Here is an 18,507-nt window from a genome sequence, read left to right as displayed (position 1 = left end):
AATTTGCTTGGAATTGTAAAGAAAAAAAAAGTGTGTGTGTGTGTTTGCGCGCGCGCATGCCCGCGCACTCATACATACATACATAGACACATTTATTTATTTACTTACTTAGTTACAACGTATTTATGGTTCATACGGCCGCTCAGTGACATGTGTCCTGTGGCCTGTCGTCCTTCCCTTCAACTATTTCCAACTCAAAGCTGAAAAAAGTACACGGTCTCCAGTAGAGCTTAGACTTGAGCAGCCTCACTCGGAACCCGAAGGATGAGCCGACCTGGTTGCCCCACCGGCTTCTTTATACGGATACACACATCCCGTCCCATTGGCAGGACCGCCTAGGTCCGGGGAAGGAATTTGCAGACGTACTCGGAACTGTTTCCAAGGTTTTATCAGGTTTGGGTGGTGTCGCGGCTGCTGGTCCTGGGAGCCAAGGCAACGGAGATCTTCCCATCTTGCGAGAGCGCCCCCTTCTCCCACGGCTTCGGGGACCCAGCAACAGCTATGGCTCCGGTGTCTGGCTCCCGCAGCCCGGAGTGGGAGGCCTCGGGCTCCGGGGGGAAGCGTCGCAGTTCGTCGAAGAGCCCTAAGCCCAGCAAATCCTCTCGCTCCCCGCGGGGCCGCCGCTCTCGCTCGCACTCTTGCTCTCGGTCCGGGGACCGGAATGGCCTTAGCCATCAACTGAGTGGCCCCAGCCAAGGCTCCCGAAACCAGTCCTACCGCTCCCGCTCGCGGTCACGCTCTCGAGAGCGGCCTTCCGCGCCGCGGGGCGCCCCTTTCGCTTCTGCCTCCTCGTCCGCCTATTATGGCGGCTACTCACGCCCCTACGGGAGCGACAAGCCATGGCCTAGCCTCCTGGACAAGGAGAGGGAAGAGAGCCTGCGGCAGAAGTGAGTGAGACGAACGCACCTTATCTTTCGTGAGCCCACCAGCCTTCAGTGTCCGATTTATCGTTCATCTTGCTCCCGACTATACCCATTTCGCTCTCTCTCCCTGACTTGCGCCCATTTTCATCCCCTCCTTCAGTCCACCCACGATAACAGCTTATTCGCCTTTTCTACCCTAGGTTTTCACTCCTCCTCGGGCCCCTTCATCTAGTGCCCTGGGCTCTCGCAACCCCCTCCTGCCTCCTGGCTTGTAGCGGACATGGCCAAGAGCCTCAGACGTACCGGAATTATAGCATTTACTTGGTGTGTCGTTATCATTCGTGAGCATGTTTTATTCCCCACTAGACTGAGCTCACGGAAAGGAGGAGCCCGGTTTTATTGATCACAAAATTCACAGTGTCTAGCACTTTGTAGGCGCGCAACCACTGCTTGTTGAATGATCAAACGGGTTTGAGATGATAGGGTAAGTGAGTGGAATTGTTTTGTAGCGATTTGGGAAGGGTTGAGATTAAGGTTTAAATTGGAGGGGAGGAAAACGTCTGAAACAAGATGTTTGAATAAATGTAGGAAAAGTGATCTGCTAAACTGTAGATTGGACTACACTGAGAAAGATCTTGTCAAGTGGTCTCAATCTTGACCATGAGAAATGAGGTCAGGGTGAGATCAGATCTCCTCTAATGAGACTGAGTATTGGAGTGGAAAATGAATAGTTTAAGAAGGAGAAAGGAAAAGGGTTATAATTATTGCTTTGTAAGTTTTAAAATTTTTTTTTACTTTTTAAAAATTGAATTATAGTTGATGTACAGTGTTTTAAGTTACAGGTGTACAATATAGTGATTCACAATTTTTAAAGGTTATACTTCATATGTAGTTATTATATGCTTTGTAAGTCTTAATATCTAACACTTATTGGTTGTTAAATTGTGTATCAGTTACTGTACTGAGTGCTTTACCATACTCTATGTGTTTTTTTAAAAAAGCCAAGAAATTAAAAAGTATAACAGGCATTTAGGAGCAGGTTAAGGTTCCAACAGCTGAGCGATGTCTTCATGAATCTTTTTCTTCCAGGAGTGGGAGGTAATAAAACGTAGTGATGAAGAGGACAGGCTCCAGAATCGGACTGCCTGAGTTTGAAGCCATCCTTTGCTGCTTAATAGTTGTGTGACCTTGGGCAAGTCACTTAACCTCTCTGAGTTTCATTTCTTCACCATTTAAAAGGGGATAAAATTAGCACGAAAGCTTTTTAAGAGTTGTAATGACTTAGTGCCCGGAACATAATAAATAGTCCTTAAGTGTTAGCTGTTAGTGTTTTGGGCATGGGAGCAGAAACAGTAAAAACAGCCCTGAGTTAGGTTGGAGACCTACTTTTCCAAATTAGAATTTCCAGAAAGTTACCCCCAGGCTGTGTCAATCAAAAAGCATCCAGTTTTCTTATTAGACATTCCTCACCAAAAGATGTCAGAATTCCTTGGATGAAATTTGCATTTGTACATTTAGAAGATAAATAATTTATCTTAAGAGTACAGATGAAGTCAGGTGGTGGGAGGGATAAGAACTTGACTGCTTGCTTTTTTCAGCCTGTCAGGCATTCTTTGTCCTATATGTATATATTCATAGTTTGGCTATAAGTATGTCCCCTATTAGATTTTTTTTAATCTTTATTGGAGTATAATTGCTTTACAATGGTGTGTTAGTTTCTGCTTTATAACAAAGTGAATCAGCTATACATATACATATATCCCCATATCTCCTCCCTCCCACCCTCCCTATCCCACCCTGCTAGGTGGTCACAAAGCACCAAGCTGATCTCCGTGTGCTAGGCAGCTGCTTCCCACAAGCTATCTACTTTACATTTGGTAGTGCATATATGTCCATGCCACTCTCTCGCTTCGTTCCAGCTAACACTTCCCACTCCCGGTGTCCTCAAGTCCATTCTCTATGGCTGCCTCTTTATTCCTGTCCTGCCCCTAGGTTCTTCAGAACCATTTTTTTTTTTTTTTAGATTCCATATATATATGTGTTAGCATACGGTATTTGTTTTTCTCTTTCTCACTTACTTCACTCTGCATGACAGACTCCAGGTCCATGTTACTTCAAGCGGGAAACCTGAGTCTGACTCTGCATGATTACACCTTTTACCCTGAATAAAGAAGAAAAATAATTTATTTTTAAAAAATCAAACCAATTATATTTATTTTGTAAGGTTTTTTTTTTTAAACAAGTGGCATCACAGCAGCTAAACTTTGAGGAATTAAGCCTTAGTTTTTTTTGTGTTTTGTGTGTGTGTTTGTAAGTAATATCAAAAATTAAGAGAAGAAATCACAAACATAAGACAAAACAAAAAATTTTGTGTCTTCCAAGAGTAGATAGAGGATTTACTCCTTTTTGAAAAAGGAATTAAAGGGAAAACAGAAAACAAGTGCTGTATCTCATTGAGTACAGTTTTTGTCAAATAAAACTTTTCTTTCACTTTCAGAGCTCCTTTTATTTTCTACTTCTAATGCTTTGTTGTTATTTTCTTCATTAATTCCTGAGTTTCTGAAAACAGAAGGTTTGACCTTATCAAAAGTAGAGAATTCTCTTTACTTTCATAAGGATACATAAACAACTGAAGTTATTTCCAAATGTAAGACTGTCTCTGTCACATATTGCAGAAGATGAAAGGAGCAGTTAGGAGCTATGTCATGCATGTGGCGGAAGGGACACACTCTCGACAGCCTCCCAGGCTGAATTTCTGGCCTGGCCTGTCAGGCTGTCTGTAGTCTGTGCCATTTGATAGTACTGTCAGAACATCAGATCCTAAGTGTTGAGTTTACATTTAAACCAAGTTTTTATTAGTTTAAAGTTTAAACTGTAAAGGGAAAATGGAACTTAACTGGACTCCTTTGACTTTTATTATATATTTAGGAAACAGTTTAGCCATGGAGTTATAATTTACCTGCTTATCTCTTCTAGGAGATTAAGTGAGAGAGAGAGGATTGGAGAATTGGGAGCTCCTGAAGTATGGGGACTTTCTCCAAAGAATCCAGAACCAGAGTAAGTGATTTAAAAATATATTTTTTAAATGCAACATTTGTTTAAATCCAGAGTCTATTGTCAAATTTTTTTTTTAAATATTTATTTATTTACTTATTTATTTATTTTTGGCTGTGTTGGGTCTTCGTTTCTGTGCGAGGGCTTTCTCCAGTTGCGGCAAGCGGGGGCCACTCCTCATCGCGGTGCGCGGGCCTCTCTCTATCGCGGCCTCTCTTGCTGCGGAGCACAGGCTCCAGACGCGCAGGCTCAGCAGTCGTGGCTCACGGGTCCAATTGCTCCGCGACATGTGGGATCTTCCCAGACCAGGGCTCGAACCCGTGTCCCCTGCATTGGCAGGCAGGCTCTCAACCACTGCGCCACCAGGGAAGCCCTATTGTCAAATTTTTTGTTAAGAACTTTAACTACAGCTCTTTTTTTTCCTCTTTCTTATGAGTTATGCTATTCTACTCCTTAAGTTTTAAAAACATTGAACATACCTAAGGATTAAAACATGCTCCTAGTGGATTTTAGCATGCTAATTGTTCTCTTTAAGTTGTAATTCATGAGGTGCTAATTTCCTATTCATAGAAGGGTTCAGTGTTGAAACAAATACTTTTATATTATTTTGAATTATTTTTTCTCAATCCAGTAATTGATTGCATGTCAGACATTAGCATTACAAAGCGTTTTTTTTAAAATGAATATACTGATATGGGTTTGTTTAGTTTCCTGCATGCAGTATTGTTGAAGGCCTAATACTTTTTCTTTTTGCCTATTTTTTTTTCTCTTTGGTGCTATTCATAAGCTGCTTCTTCCCTCTCCTCTATTTCTGTGTTTTCTTTAGATTGAGTTGAGACAATGTGCTTGACAGGTAAACCTGTTATTTGTAACAGGGTGATAAAGCATTATTATCTGAGAGTTCTTTTTTCTTCTTAAAAAAATTATTTTTTTCCCACCACCTGTTATTTTTTTTAATTGAGGTATAATTGACATACAATATTAGTTTCAGGCATACAACATAATGATTTGATATTTGTATATATTGCAAAACAATCACCACAATAAGTCTGATTAACATCCATTACCATACATAGTTATAAATTTTTTTTTCTTGTGATGAGAACTTCTAAGATTTACTTTCTTAGCAGTTTTCAAATATGCAATACAGTATTATTATTATTTTATTTTTATTTTTGGCTGAGTTGGGTCTTTGTCGCTGCGCACGGGCTTTCTCTAGTTGCAGCGAGCGGGGGCTGCTCTTTGTTGCGGTGCGCGGGCTTCTCATTGCAGTGGCTTCTCTTGTTGCAGAGCACGGGCTCTAGGCGTGCGGGCTTCAGTAGTTGCGGCTCGCGGGTTCTAGAGCGCAGGCTTAGTAGTTGTGGCGCATGGGCTTAGTTGCTCCGCAGCACATGGGATCTTCCCGGACCAGGGCTCGAACCCGTGTCCTCTGCATTGGCAGACGGATTCTTAACCACTGTGCCACCAGGGAAGCCCCAGTATTATTAACTGTAGTCGCCATGCTATACATTACATCCCCAGGACTTATTTATTCTATAACTGGAAGTTTGTACTTTTTTCTACCCTTCACACATTTTACCCATGCCCCACCCTCTGGCAACCATCATTCTGTTCTCTGTGTCTGTGAGCTTGGTGGTTTTTTGTTTTTTGTTTTTTAGAGTTCACATATAAGTGAGATCATATGATATTTGTCTTTCTCTGTCTGACTTATTTCATTTAGCAAATGCCCTCACAGTCCATTCATGTTGTCTAAAATGGCAAGATTCTTTCTTTTTTAAGGATGAATAATATTCTACTGTGGGGTGTGTGTGTGTGTATATTTCTCACAGTTCTTTTTTATCCATTCATCTGTTAGTGGATATTTGGTTGTTTCTATATCTTGGCTATTGTAAATAATGCTGCAATGAGCATGAGAATGCAGATATATCTTTGAGATACTGATTTCATTTCCTTCAGATATATATCCAGAAGTGGGATTGTTGGATTATATGGTAGTTCAATTTTTAATTTTTTGAAGAACCTCCGTACTGAATTCTGTAATGGCTGTACCAATTTATATTCCCACTAACAGGGTACAAGTGTTCCCTCTTCTCCACATCCTCACCAACACTTGTTACCTCCTGTCTCTTTGATAATATTCATCCTAACAGGTGTGAAGTGATATCTCATTTTGGTTTTGATTTGCATTTCCCTGATCATTAGTGATGTTGAGCATCTTTTTATGTACCTGTTGGCCATCTGTGTGTCTTCTTTGGAAAAATGTCTATTCAGATCCTCTGCCTATTTTTAAATCACATTGTTTGTTTGCTGTTGAGTTGTATGAGTTCTTTATATATTTTGGATATTAACCCCTCATCAGATATGATTTGCAAATATTTTCTCCCATTCAGTAGGTTGCCTTTTCATTTTGTTGATGGTTTCCTTTGCTGTGCAGAAGCTTTTTAGTTTGATATAGTCACGTTTATTGATTTTTGCTTTTGTTACCTTTGCTTTTGGTGTCAAATCCAAAAAATCATTGCCAAGACCTATGTCAAGGAGCTTACCACCTATGTTTTCTTCTAGGAGTTTTATGGTTTCAGGTTTTACATTCAAGTCTTTAATCCATTTTGAGTTAATTTTTGTGTAATGGTGTAAGATAGTGGTCCATTTCCTTCTTTTGCATGTAGCTATCCAGTTTTCCCAGCACCATTTATTGAACAGACTGTCCTTTCCTCATTGTATATTATTGGCTCCTTTGCCATAAATTAATTGACCATATATACATGGATTTATTTCTGGGCTATCTGTTTTGTTCCATTGATCTATATGTCTGTTTTTATGGCAGTACCATACTGTTTTGATTACTGTAGCTTTGTAGTATAGTTTGAAATCAGGGAGCATGATGCCTCGAGCTTTGTTCTTCTTGCTCAAGATTGCTTTGGCTATTCAGGGTCTTTTGTGGTTTCATGCAGATTTTAGGACTGTTTGTTCTATTTCTGTGAAAAAATACCGTTGGAATTTTGGTAGGAGTTTCATTGAATCTGTAGATTGCTTTGGGTAGTATGGATATTTTAACAATATTAATTCTTCCAATATGTGAGCATAGAAAATCCATTTCTTTGTGTCTTCTTCAATTTATTTCATCAATGTCTTATAGTTTTCAGTGTACAAGTCTTCCACTTCCTTGGTTAAATTTATTTCTAGGTATTTTATTCTTTTTGATGGAATTGTTTTCTTAGTTTCATTTTCTGATAATTCGTTATTAGTGTATAGAAATGCAACGAATTTCTGTGTATTGATTTTGTATCCTGCAACTTTACTGAATTCATTTATTGGTGCTGAGTCTTTTGGTGGAGTCTTTGGGATTTTCTATATATAGTATCATGTCATCTGCAAATAATGACAGTTTTACTTCTTCCTTTCCAATTTGGATGCCTTTTATTTCTTGTTCTTGCCTAATTGCTCTGGCTAGGACTTCCAGTACTATGTTGAATAAAAGTGGTGAGAGTGGGCATCCTTGTCTTGTTTAGCTTTTCACCATTGAGTATGATGTTAACTGTGGGCTTGTCATATATTGTCTTTATTATGTTGAGATACTGAAACTTGTTCTAACAGATACCTTTAAAATACTCAAAGAGGGCTTCCTGGTGGTACAGTGGTTAAGAATCTCCCTGCCAATACAGGGGACATGGGCTCGAGTCCTGGACCGAGAAGATCCCACATGCCACGGAGCAACTAAGCCCGTGTGCCACAACTACTGAGCCTGCGCTCTAGAGCCCGTGCGGCACAACTACTGAAGCCCACGTGCCTAGAGCCTGTGCTCTGCAACAAGGGGAGCCATCGCAATGAGAAGCCTGCGCACCGCAACAGAGAGTAGCCCCTGCTCGCCGAAACTAGAGAAAGCCCGCATGCAGCAACAAAGACCCAACGCAGCCAAGAATAAAAATAAATAAATAAATTTATTTATTTTAAAAGAATACTCAAAGAATTAGAGTTGAAAGGAATCCTAAATATAATTTTCTAGGCAATTTCTAAATTATTACAGATGTGATCTTCAGAGGAAAAGACCGTGATATGGAAATTCCCTTTTTAAGCTATTGTAGAATGTTAATAATACTCATTTTCAGAATTCTCTTAAAACAGGATGAAATCTCTATAGCTGTAGTGTGTTAGATTCTTGCTCTGGGGAGACAGAACAGTTGCTGCTCTACCGTATGTCTGTTCCTCAAGTAGAATGAAATTATGAAGTCTTCCCTCAGCCTTCTTATCTCCAGTTTCTCTCTCTTTCCTTATGGTTCCTGTTTCCCTGCATTTGCCTTGTGGTTTCTTCGAAAATATAAATCCTTCATGCTGCTTTCAGTGTGAATAGCATTTTGTTAACTCGAAAGCTTTATGCAAATGTAAGTGATTATTCTACTATTATGAAGGTGGTTGGCCGATAAGCTATACTGTTAAAAAAGCAGTCCGGTGCTGGCTTTGAATGGTTCTTAGACAATCAATTTGTTATTGAAAAATTTTAAGTGTATATTTTTATACTCTGTGGTCCATATTTTACCACTTTTCTGATTCTTACTACAATTTTTTTTAAATTCAGCTCTGATGAACATACACCAGTAGAGGACGAAGAGCCAAAGAAAAGCACCACTTCAGCTACTACTTCAGAAGGTATTTTTTAAATATAGGACATTTTTATTGAGAAGTTTAAAAAATACGTTTATAAATAGTTGAACATTAGACTTTACTCAAATCGCCTGTCATCAATTCCCTTTCAGTATTTTTAATACAATAAAATTGATGCTCAGAAACACTTCTTTAGAAGTTAGTTTTTTATTTGTATTTTATGTAGAAGAAAAGAAGAAGAAGAAGAAGTCTAGTCATTCAAAAGAAAGATCCAAGAAAAGGAGGAAGAAAAAATCATCTAGAAGAAAACACAAGAAGTATTCTGATGATAGTGACAGTGACTCTGATTCTGAAACAGACTCCAGTGGTAAGAAAGCCAACATCCTTCTGTGAGCCTTGCTTCAAAACTAGTTGTACTTCTTGAAAGCTTATTTTAGAAGAAGGTTCTTAAAAACAGTAATAGCCAAGAGTTTTAAACACTCACTGACTTTGTGTTGGGCACCCTGCTAAGTGCTTGATATGCATTATTGCTATTTAATCCACACAGTCACTGTAAGACACATCTTAGAGATGGAGAAATGGAGGCCCAGAGCAGGTTATAAGTACTGCACCCAAGGCCACACAGTTGGGATTCAAACCTAAGCCATGTGACTACAGATTGGTTGTGTGTAGCTGTACAAGGCATGTGGCACCGAACCAAGTTGGGGTTAGTCTGTGAGACGTGTGGTGCCAAACCAAGCCACAGGGGGCTGCCTCAGCCCAGTGGAGCGGCTCTTTTGTGAGATTCTCACACTCAGTGGGCGCCTTTGTGCAATTTTCAAAAAGGTGCACCACAGGGGACTCCCTCAGGCCAGCAGCTGATTTATGTGTCACACTTCCTGTGGGGCGGCACATCACAAAAAAGCCGCCTTTTTGCGCCCTCTCCTGGCTGATGACTGACAGAGGGTGCCTCTTCTGGGGACACGTTACACTAAGGCACCCCTTCCTCTGATGTCACCTGGGTTTCCTGGCCCTCACTGTCACCTTTCTTCCTCACTGCTGGAAGGCTGAGCTTTCTTGAAGCGCAAATCTGAGCATGGCGGTCCCTACTTAAAATCCTTCCGCAGTTCTCCATGGCCTTCAGGGTAAAGTCAGATCCCGATTGATCTCTCGCATCACACGTACCCTGTGGCTCTCCTGCAGCGTCCTCTTTGGCCTAAGAATGACTTTCCATCTCCTTGATACTGCACATCCTTTCTCTTGACTCTGTCGCTTGATACAGAGAGTCCATCTGCCTACAATGCTGGTCTCTCCCTGCACGCGGCTTGGCTTACTCATTGCTATGATGGGCATGCATTACTTTTGTAATGAAACTGATTTTAAAAAGAACTAGCTTAAGAGTCACCTTTTCCTGGTCAACCGTTCCTCAACCACCCTCCCCAAATCAGCCTGATTTTGAGACTCCTCTGTATGCCCAGAGCACCCCATGCTTCCCTCTCACTCAGATTCTACTTGCCTCTTTCCCTGTGTCTCCTCCACTAGAATGAGCTCCTGGAAAGCAAACCCCCAAACACACACATCATGAAAATACTCAAACACTGAGAAAAGTAAAGGGAGTAGTATTATTAATGCCATGTACAGTACTTGTCACTCAGGTTTAACATTTGTTAGCATTTTGACATATTTGCTTCAGATAGGGATTTTTTTGTTGAGATAGTCAAGGTAAATTACAAATACCACACTGCCACCCTAAATATTTCTGTATACACCTCTAAACAATAAGGACATTTTCGTATCTAACCACAATACTATTATCTCATGCAAAAAGGTTAATAATAGTACCCTATATAACCAAATGCAATTTTAATTTCTATGTCCCCCATGCCTAGCACATTTCCTAACAAGTAGAAATAAATGTTTGAATGAATTTGAATGAATTAATTTCTCTGTAACAACAAATGGAAGAGTAATAAGATATTTATCTACTCAAGAGTATTGGGGTTTTAGAATTAAAAATTTTTTTAATTATAATGTGCTTTAATTTGCAGATGGAGATACAAAAAGGAGAGCAAAGAAAGCCAAGAAAAAGGAAAAGAAGAAGAAACGCAGATCGTCAGTTTTTTTCTTTAATTTTTATTATGGAAAAGTTCAAAAATATAGAAAATTATATAAAATAGTGTAATGGACCTCCATGTAACCATCACCCAGCTTGAACAAGTATCAACTCATTGGCAGTCTCTAATGCCCGCCCCGCCATTATTTTGAAACCAATACCAGATATCATTTCATCCATAAAGCTGCGAGTTTCTCTAAAAGATAGACATTCTTTAAAAAAAAAAAAAGTACAATACTGTTAATCCGCCTAAAATGTTTAACAGTAATTGTTCATTCAATTCTCAGTAGTTTTTGGTATAGTTTATTCAAATTAGGATCCAAACAATGTACATAAATTGTGATTGGTTGATATGTCTCTTACATCTCTTTAAATAGATAGCTTCCCCTTCCCTTTTTGTTCCTGCAGTTTTTTTGTAGCAGAAACAAAATCATTTGTCCTGGAGGGTTTCCTGCGGTATGGATTTTGCTGGTTGTATTCTTAGTGTTCTTTTAACATGTTTTCTATCCTTTGTATTTCCTGTAGATTGACAGTTAGGTCTAGACACTTGATAAGGTTCAGATTTGAGTTTCTGGCAGGAATACTTCATAGGCGGTGCTGTGTACTTGCAGCAGGAGGCAGATAATATCTGGTTATCTCTTTTTGTCATATTAACCGGCATCAGTAGTCATTGTCTAGGTCCCTTATATCATTGCCAAGTGGTGATGGTCTACTTCTGGCTTTCTTTCGTCATGTATTAGGTAGAATAATTCTATATGAGAAACCTACCCTCATTAACTATTTGGTTACTCTGAAGTGTAGTTGGTATAGTAAGGGCAGAATAATTGCTTACTTTTTTTGTTTTATGAGTTTTCAAAATAATGAGTTGGGGTTTTTTAGTACCATTATGAACCCAAGGATTCAAACATATTTGATGTATTTTAATCCATTACACTGAAAATTGTTGGTGTTCAAATTGGTAAGAGCTGTTTTTTATTTTTTTTAATTTTTTTTAATAAATTTATTTATTTTATTTTATTTTTTTTGGCTGCATCGGGTCTTTGTTTCTGTGCGCAGACTTTCTCTAGTTGCAGTGAGCGGGGGCTACTCTTTGTTGCTGTGCGCGGGCTTCTCATTGTGGTGGGTGGCTTCTCTTGTTACGGAGCATGGTCTCTAGGTGCACGGGCTTCAGTAGCTGTGGCATGCGTGCTTCAGTAGTTGTGGATCGCGGGCTCCAGAGCACAGGCTCACTAGTTGTGGCGCACGGGCTTAGTTGCTCCGTGGCATGTGGGATCTTCCCAGACCAGGGCTCGAACCCATGTCCCCTGCATTGGCTGGCGGATTCTTAACCACTGCGCCACCAGGGAAACCCAAGAGCTGTTTTTTAAACTGCTTTATTTCTGCTACCTTTCTACAACATGAGAACTATATTTTATTGTTCCCTTAGGGATCTTTTTTTTTTTTTAAATAAATTTATTTATTTGTTTACTTTTGGCTGCATTGGGTCTTCGTTGCTGTGCGCGGGCTTTCTCTAGTTTTGGCGAGCAGGGGCTACTCTTCGTTGCAGTGCCCGCGGGCTTATTGCGGTGGATTCTCTCGTTGCGGCACACGGGCTCTAGAGCACAAGCTCAGTAGTTTTGGCGCGTGGGCGCTAGAGTGCAGGCTCAGTAGTTGTGGCGCACAGGCTTACTTGCTCTGTGGCATGTGGGATCTTCCCGGACCAGGGCTCGAACCCGTGTCCCCTGCATTGGCAGGCAGATTCTTAACCACTGTGCCACCAGGGAAGCCCCGGGATCTTTTTTTTTTATAGTGAAACATGATTTGGTTAAATAAGTTAGATTTTTTTAATTAAAGTTCTTCTCTAATAAGTTTGAATTAGCTGAGCACCCAGATCATTTCAGTCAGTCCTTCATTGCCTTGAAAAAAATAAGATGCCCTTTAGCATGGGAATATTAAATCAATTTATAGCAAATTATAATCATTACAGGAAGAAATATAAGAAAAAGAAGTCTAAGAAGAGCAGAAAAGATTCCAGTGATTCAAGTTCTAAAGAGTCCCAAGAAGAGTTTCTGGAGAATCCCTGGAAGGATCGATCAAGTAGGTTCTTCTGATAGACTTCGACTCAGAACAGATAAAACATTAAATTAACTGATTAGTCAAAATGTGAATATGTTTCTGAACATCTTTTGTGCAGAGCCTGAAGAACCCTCAGATTTGATTGGCCCAGAGGCTCCCAAAACACTTGCCTCTCAAGATGATAAACCTTTGAAGTAAGTTAAGAGTGTGTTTATAATCTCTAAAGTACCGTACCCAAAAGTATGGTCCTAACTTCCTCTTCCAAGCTTATCTTCCTCTACTCCCTTATTTAGATGCCAGGTTCCAACTGAGCTGAACTAAAACTTCCCTGTATTCACTGTGCACTTTCACGTTATTTCTCCCCCCAATGTGCCTTCCCTTCTTTCCCCAGCCCTGATTTCTTTACTACCCCCAATTTCTTCCTGTTAAAATGCTTAACATTCTTCAAAGCCCTTTTCAAAAGGAGGGGGCATATGCTGATTCCCAATATCTTCCCTCCACAGGTAGGTGTGATTCCTACCCCTCTTTATTTTTTATTTATTTATTTTTTACTTTGTTTTATTTTTTTTATTTATTTGTTTGTTTGTTTGTTTTGGCTGCGTTGGGTCTTCCTTGCTGCACGCAGCCTTTCTCTAGTTGCAGCGAGCGGGGGCTACTCTTCGTTGCTGTGCACGGGCTTCTCATTGCGGTGGCTTCCCTTGTTGCAGAGTACGGGCTCTAGGTGCACTGGCTTCAGTAGTTGTGGCACGCGGGCTCAGTAGTTGTGGCTCGTGGGCTCTAGAGCGTAGGCTCAGTAGTTGTGGCGCACGGGCTTAGTTGCTCCACGGCATGTGGGATCTTCCCGGACCAGGGATCGAACCCATGTCCCCTGCATTGGCAGGTGGATTCTTAACCACTGCACCACCAGGGAAGTCCTCCTACCCCTCTTTAATCCTTTAGTCCTCATAGCGTTTTCTTTCTTTTGTGCAATGTGTTATATATTCTACGTTGTATTAGTGTTATATTCTTATTAATATGTAAGTGCCATAAGAACAGAGATTATTTTTATATTACAAGCTTTGAGTTTAATAGCTATTCAAGAAGAATTCAGTGAATTGAATGAAGGGATGGTAGTTTTCAAAGTCCCCTTGAATGAAAGTTATTTGAGAACCGTTACTGTATAGCATTATTATTGGTTATAAGTCTAATAAATATGTTAATTTGAGATATATTATTTCTTTACTTTTTTTTTTAAAGGGAAAAAGGTAAAAGGAATTCGCTGGAGGCAGAAGCAATAAAGGCAATAGCTGTGGGGAAAATTGATCCATAATTGTAAACCATGAGTATATGCTCACTAACATCAGTTCTTTTATTCTTCCAAAGTACCTCTGCATTTCTGGGTTAGTGATATAGGTCACAGTGCAGTGTTCCCTAGTTAAGTTAAAGTAATTTACATTGGGCTTCCCAGCATGCTGCCCAGCAACTGTTATTCGTACTGTTCTCTGAGAGAAATGGTTTTTTGTGCTCTCTTTAGATGATGAACTTTTTATAATGAACCTTTTCTGAATTCTATATTACTTTGTAGCTATGGCCATGCTCTGTTACCTGGTGAAGGTGCAGCTATGGCTGAGTATGTAAAAGCTGGAAAACGTATCCCACGAAGAGGTGAAATTGGCTTGACAAGTGAAGAAATTGCATCATTTGAATGCTCGGGTTACGTAATGAGTGGTAGCAGGTATGTTCTTGGCATTGAGGTCAGTTTCCTTTCTCACTACCAAAATTATATTTTGGTGACAGATTTTCATTAAGTGACCATTCCTGATGAAAAGTAAAGTATAAATATTGGTTTAATATTGGTTTTGTTAGTATAAATGTAGTTGTCTAAAATTCCAAGTAGGTATGCAACTCGGCTGTGTCTCCAACTTCAAAGAATCAGTCTTTTCAGTGTCCTTTTCTAATCCATATTTTGGTACAGATAGTTTATCCTCCGGAGGATATAGTTAAATTCAGCTATTTATCACTGCCCCACGAGGAATGTGGCATTCTGGTAGTTAGGAAAGCATTTACATAAGACAGTGTTTCCTGTTTTATGAGTTTGTCTCTAGTTCTGTGTGGAGTCAGAGAACGTGGACTCTCTAGTTCTCTGGACTCTGAGAATGAAGAGCAGAAAAGGATTATGACAGAGAACAGAGATCAGTTTTAGCATGAGAAAAGGAATACAAAATTGGGAAGAGAAAGCAAAGTCCCAGGAAGAGCAAGGAGAGTGAACTAATAGGGTATCAGTACCAAGATCAAACTGAATTTTGGATTTTTTAAAACTTCATAAACTTTTAAAAGTGGGTAAACATTTTTAAGTGAAATTGGAGGCAAATATTTGTGGAACCCCTGAAGCATCTCCAGAATCTTGGAATTCTGAGGACTGATATTTGAAAACATTATACCTAAGGACTAGTAAGACAAGAAAAAGAAATTAGAGGCATAAGAATTAGAACAGAGGATATAACACTGTCATTTTTTGTGAATGATATGATTTTTTACATAGAAAATCCTAAAGAATCTTCAGATGAATTACAAATAATAGGAAGGTTTAACAAATAGTTGGATATAATGTTAATACCCAAAAATCAATTGCATTTTTATGTACCAGCAACAAAGAACTGGAAAATGTAGTTAAATAAAAAGAAAACATTTATAATAGTATCAGAGAATATGAAGGACTTAGGAATAAATCTTCACAAAAGATGTCCAAGACCTTTACAGGGAAAACTATAAGACATTATTAAGAGACATTAAAGAAGACCTAAATAAATGGAGAGGTATCATGTTCATGAATAGGAAGGCAATATTGTAAAGTTGTCAGTTCTTCCAAAATTAATCTGTAGATTCAGTGCAGTTCCAATCAAAATCACAACTGAGATTTTCATGAAACGTAATAAGATGGTTCTAAAATTTATATGTTAGACTAGAGGGCCAAGAATAGCCATCTTACTTCTGAAGAAGAGCAGGAAGGTGATTTGCCCTACCATATATGAGGGCTTATTATGAAGCTTGCAGCACTTTGGAAGAGTGGCGTAACAAATGAACTGTTCAACGGAATAAAATACAGAGCCCAGGGGCAGAGCCATACATGTATGGAACTTTGTTATATGAAAGAGCTGGTATGTCAGATCAGCGGGGAAAGAATGAACTAGGCAATAAATGGATCAGGAAGAAAATGGTTATCTGTATGGAAAAAGATGAAAGTAGAACCCTGTATCACCATATTTAAAAATCATTGCAGCTAGATCAGGAGTTAAACGTCAAAAACAACTTTAATACTCTTCGTATAAAATATGAGGAGATTTCTATTAGATCTTGGGGTGGGGAAGCATTTCTTAAAGAAGGCCAAAAAAAATGCACTAACTATAAAATAATATATTGATAAATTTGCCTGAGTTAAAAATAAGAACTTTTGTTTATCAAAAGACATCTTAAAATAAGTAAAAAGACAAGTTCCAAGCTGGGATGAGATCTTGTAATACACACAACTGATAGTTAGTATTGAGAGTATTTAAAGAATACCTATAAACAATCCAAAAGAAAAGTGGGAAAATGACACAAACAGGCATTTGTCAGAAGGAAAAAATATATGGCCTACACATACAAAAAAGATGTTCGTTATCATTGGAAATGGAAATCAACATATGGAAATACCATTTTACACCCATTTGATAGAGGTAAGTTCAAAGTTCTAACAATTCCAAGCATTTGAGAGGATGTGGATCCACAGGCTCTCTTAAGCATTGCCAGTGGTGGTATAAATCAGTACAACGATTTTGGAAAACATTCTGACATTATCTTGGGAAGTTGAGCATTCACATATTTTATGACCCAGCAACTCCATACCTACATACCCAAGAGAATCTTTCCCATGTACTAGGAGATGTGTACATTGATGTTTATTACAGCATCATTCACATGGCACTTTCCGTTCCAGATAAACTACTCACTATACCCTGAGCAACCTAAATACATTGTCGTCTCCTTGACTTACCACCTGCCACTCCCCCACCTTCACACTAACCTGAAATAATCCTCCCCTCTTCTCCTTACTCAGTTTGCTCTGTTTTTCTAGGCATAGTTCAAGCTTCATCTTGAATTGATTGTGTAGGATTGGGTACATATACATAAAAGAGGCAGGTTTTCATGAAGTTTTCCTTCTAAATAGGCAGACCTTTTGAAGATGATGTAAGAGTTTCCCTCTGCCTCGACCCCTATACTTTCCTGATTTGGTCCTTGTGCTAAAATCCCTTCTTTCTTTTCTTTGAGCTGCAACTGAATTCTAAGGAAGTTAAATCCACCCACAAAACTCACCCAAAAATTCGATTGTAGATTTAAACCTGGTTCTTTTGGTTGTATGATAAATTAGAACTTCGAAGAAGTTCCACCTGCTAGATGACAACTTAAATCTTATCTATCCTACTATCAGGTCTACATATCACTTAGGAAGTTTAATAATTTGCCTGTTCCTAGTTGTTTTACTGGAAATAACAGAACCAGACTTAGGCCCTTAGTATTTGAAATTAATAACATTCACCCTATTGACAGAACCGCAGAGATCATTATTTGAATACTAGAAATGAATCAAAGGACATGTCAGCAGATAAAATGAATGATCTTTTGAAAATCTAACTCATTACAGAAACAGTTTCTATTTGTCGGCTTTTTAAATAGACTACTCTGTATTACGAAAGGATTAGTGAGGAAGCACTATGAAAATAATTACTGAGAAATTAAGCCAAAAATAAAATTATCTCCAGGCATCGCCGAATGGAGGCTGTGCGACTGCGAAAAGAGAACCAGATCTATAGTGCTGATGAGAAGAGAGCCCTTGCATCCTTTAACCAAGAAGAGAGACGAAAGAGAGAAAACAAGATTCTGGCCAGTTTTCGAGAGATGGTATACAGAAAAACTAAAGGGAAAGAGGACAAATAAGGATTTTCTGATTGTTCATCAGACATTTTTAACAACAAAAAAGAAAGTTTGGGTTCCATATATACACACAAAAATATTATCATGATCTGAAGAAGCTTTACAGTGCTATACTGTGCCTTCTATTTAATTCTTTCAGTCCTTCTATAAAAAGCTGCTTATTGATGTAACTTTAGCAAGCTCTTTGGGTTATTTTGGATTGACCAAAACAACCTTCTGGTTTAAAAATCCAAATTATGAATGAAACTCTACTGTGTTGGGGGAGGTGGCATTGAGAGAAGGTGCTGGTGAGGTGAGAAACTGAACTCTCACACCATGGGACAGTGCTCCCATTGGCTCTACATGGTGCCCACTCCCCAACCCATCCCAACTGAACTTGTGAGAAATTATCATTCCTCTATGTTGAATGTGTTATAAATGGACTTGATAGAAACACACAGGAGGCCACTTTTGTTACCAAAATGAAGGCATGGCTGAAAAAAGCAAATCTGGAATTTGAAGGTTGACTTGTATATTACAATATTATTGTCAGCTCTGGAAGTAATGTATTTTGATTTTAGTCCCTACCTCCACCCCAAAACCAACAAACAAACCAAAGAGCAAACTAACCCACAGACTTGTTGAATTGAAAATGTGAACATTAGTTTTAAAATTCTTAATAGGTTAATTAAAAATGGTTATTTCAAATATAAAATATTGGGAAGTCTCCTGTTGTGCCAGTGTAAGTACATTATTTCCGTCTGAGCTGTGTTTAGATCATTATTTGAATACTAGAAATGGATGGGAGTCAACAATGGTCAGGAGTTTAATAAGGAAAAATATAATGAGTCATTGTTTTCATTGTTTTAACTTGGTTGCTTCATAAGGATGAAGCTAAAATGATGTTAAACGTTT

At 39.0% G+C, this 18,507-nt stretch overlaps 1 protein-coding gene across 1 annotated transcript; it reads left to right on the top strand.

The window, feature by feature from the left end:
* Positions 1–379: 379 nt before the first annotated feature.
* Positions 380–18,307, top strand: NKAP (NFKB activating protein). The gene is made up of 9 exons (XM_068533604.1): positions 380–887; positions 3,840–3,920; positions 8,491–8,561; positions 8,743–8,883; positions 10,544–10,607; positions 12,575–12,684; positions 12,782–12,857; positions 14,228–14,377; positions 17,442–18,307. Exons 1-9 carry the CDS (start codon positions 502–504, stop codon positions 17,614–17,616), a joined length of 1,254 nt encoding a protein of 417 aa, XP_068389705.1. The 5' UTR covers positions 380–501; the 3' UTR covers positions 17,617–18,307.
* The last annotated feature ends 200 nt before the right edge of the window (positions 18,308–18,507 follow it).

Source organism: Eschrichtius robustus, chromosome X (assembly GCF_028021215.1).
Source record: "Eschrichtius robustus isolate mEscRob2 chromosome X, mEscRob2.pri, whole genome shotgun sequence".
In the NCBI taxonomy this organism is placed as follows: Eukaryota; Metazoa; Chordata; class Mammalia; order Artiodactyla; family Eschrichtiidae; genus Eschrichtius; species Eschrichtius robustus.
The sequence above is the reverse complement of the archived record's forward strand: the minus strand, read 5'-3'. Positions and strand labels throughout refer to the sequence as shown.

Coding starts and splice junctions, on each gene's coding strand:
- NKAP (XM_068533604.1), top strand. CDS start 502: ATGGCTCCGGTGTCTGGCTCCCGCAGCCCGGAGTGGGAGGCCTCGGGC. Junction 888..3,839: donor GAAGAGAGCCTGCGGCAGAA/GTGAGTGAGACG, acceptor TATCTCTTCTAG/GAGATTAAGTGAGAGAGAGA. Junction 8,884..10,543: donor TTCTGAAACAGACTCCAGTG/GTAAGAAAGCCA, acceptor TTTAATTTGCAG/ATGGAGATACAAAAAGGAGA.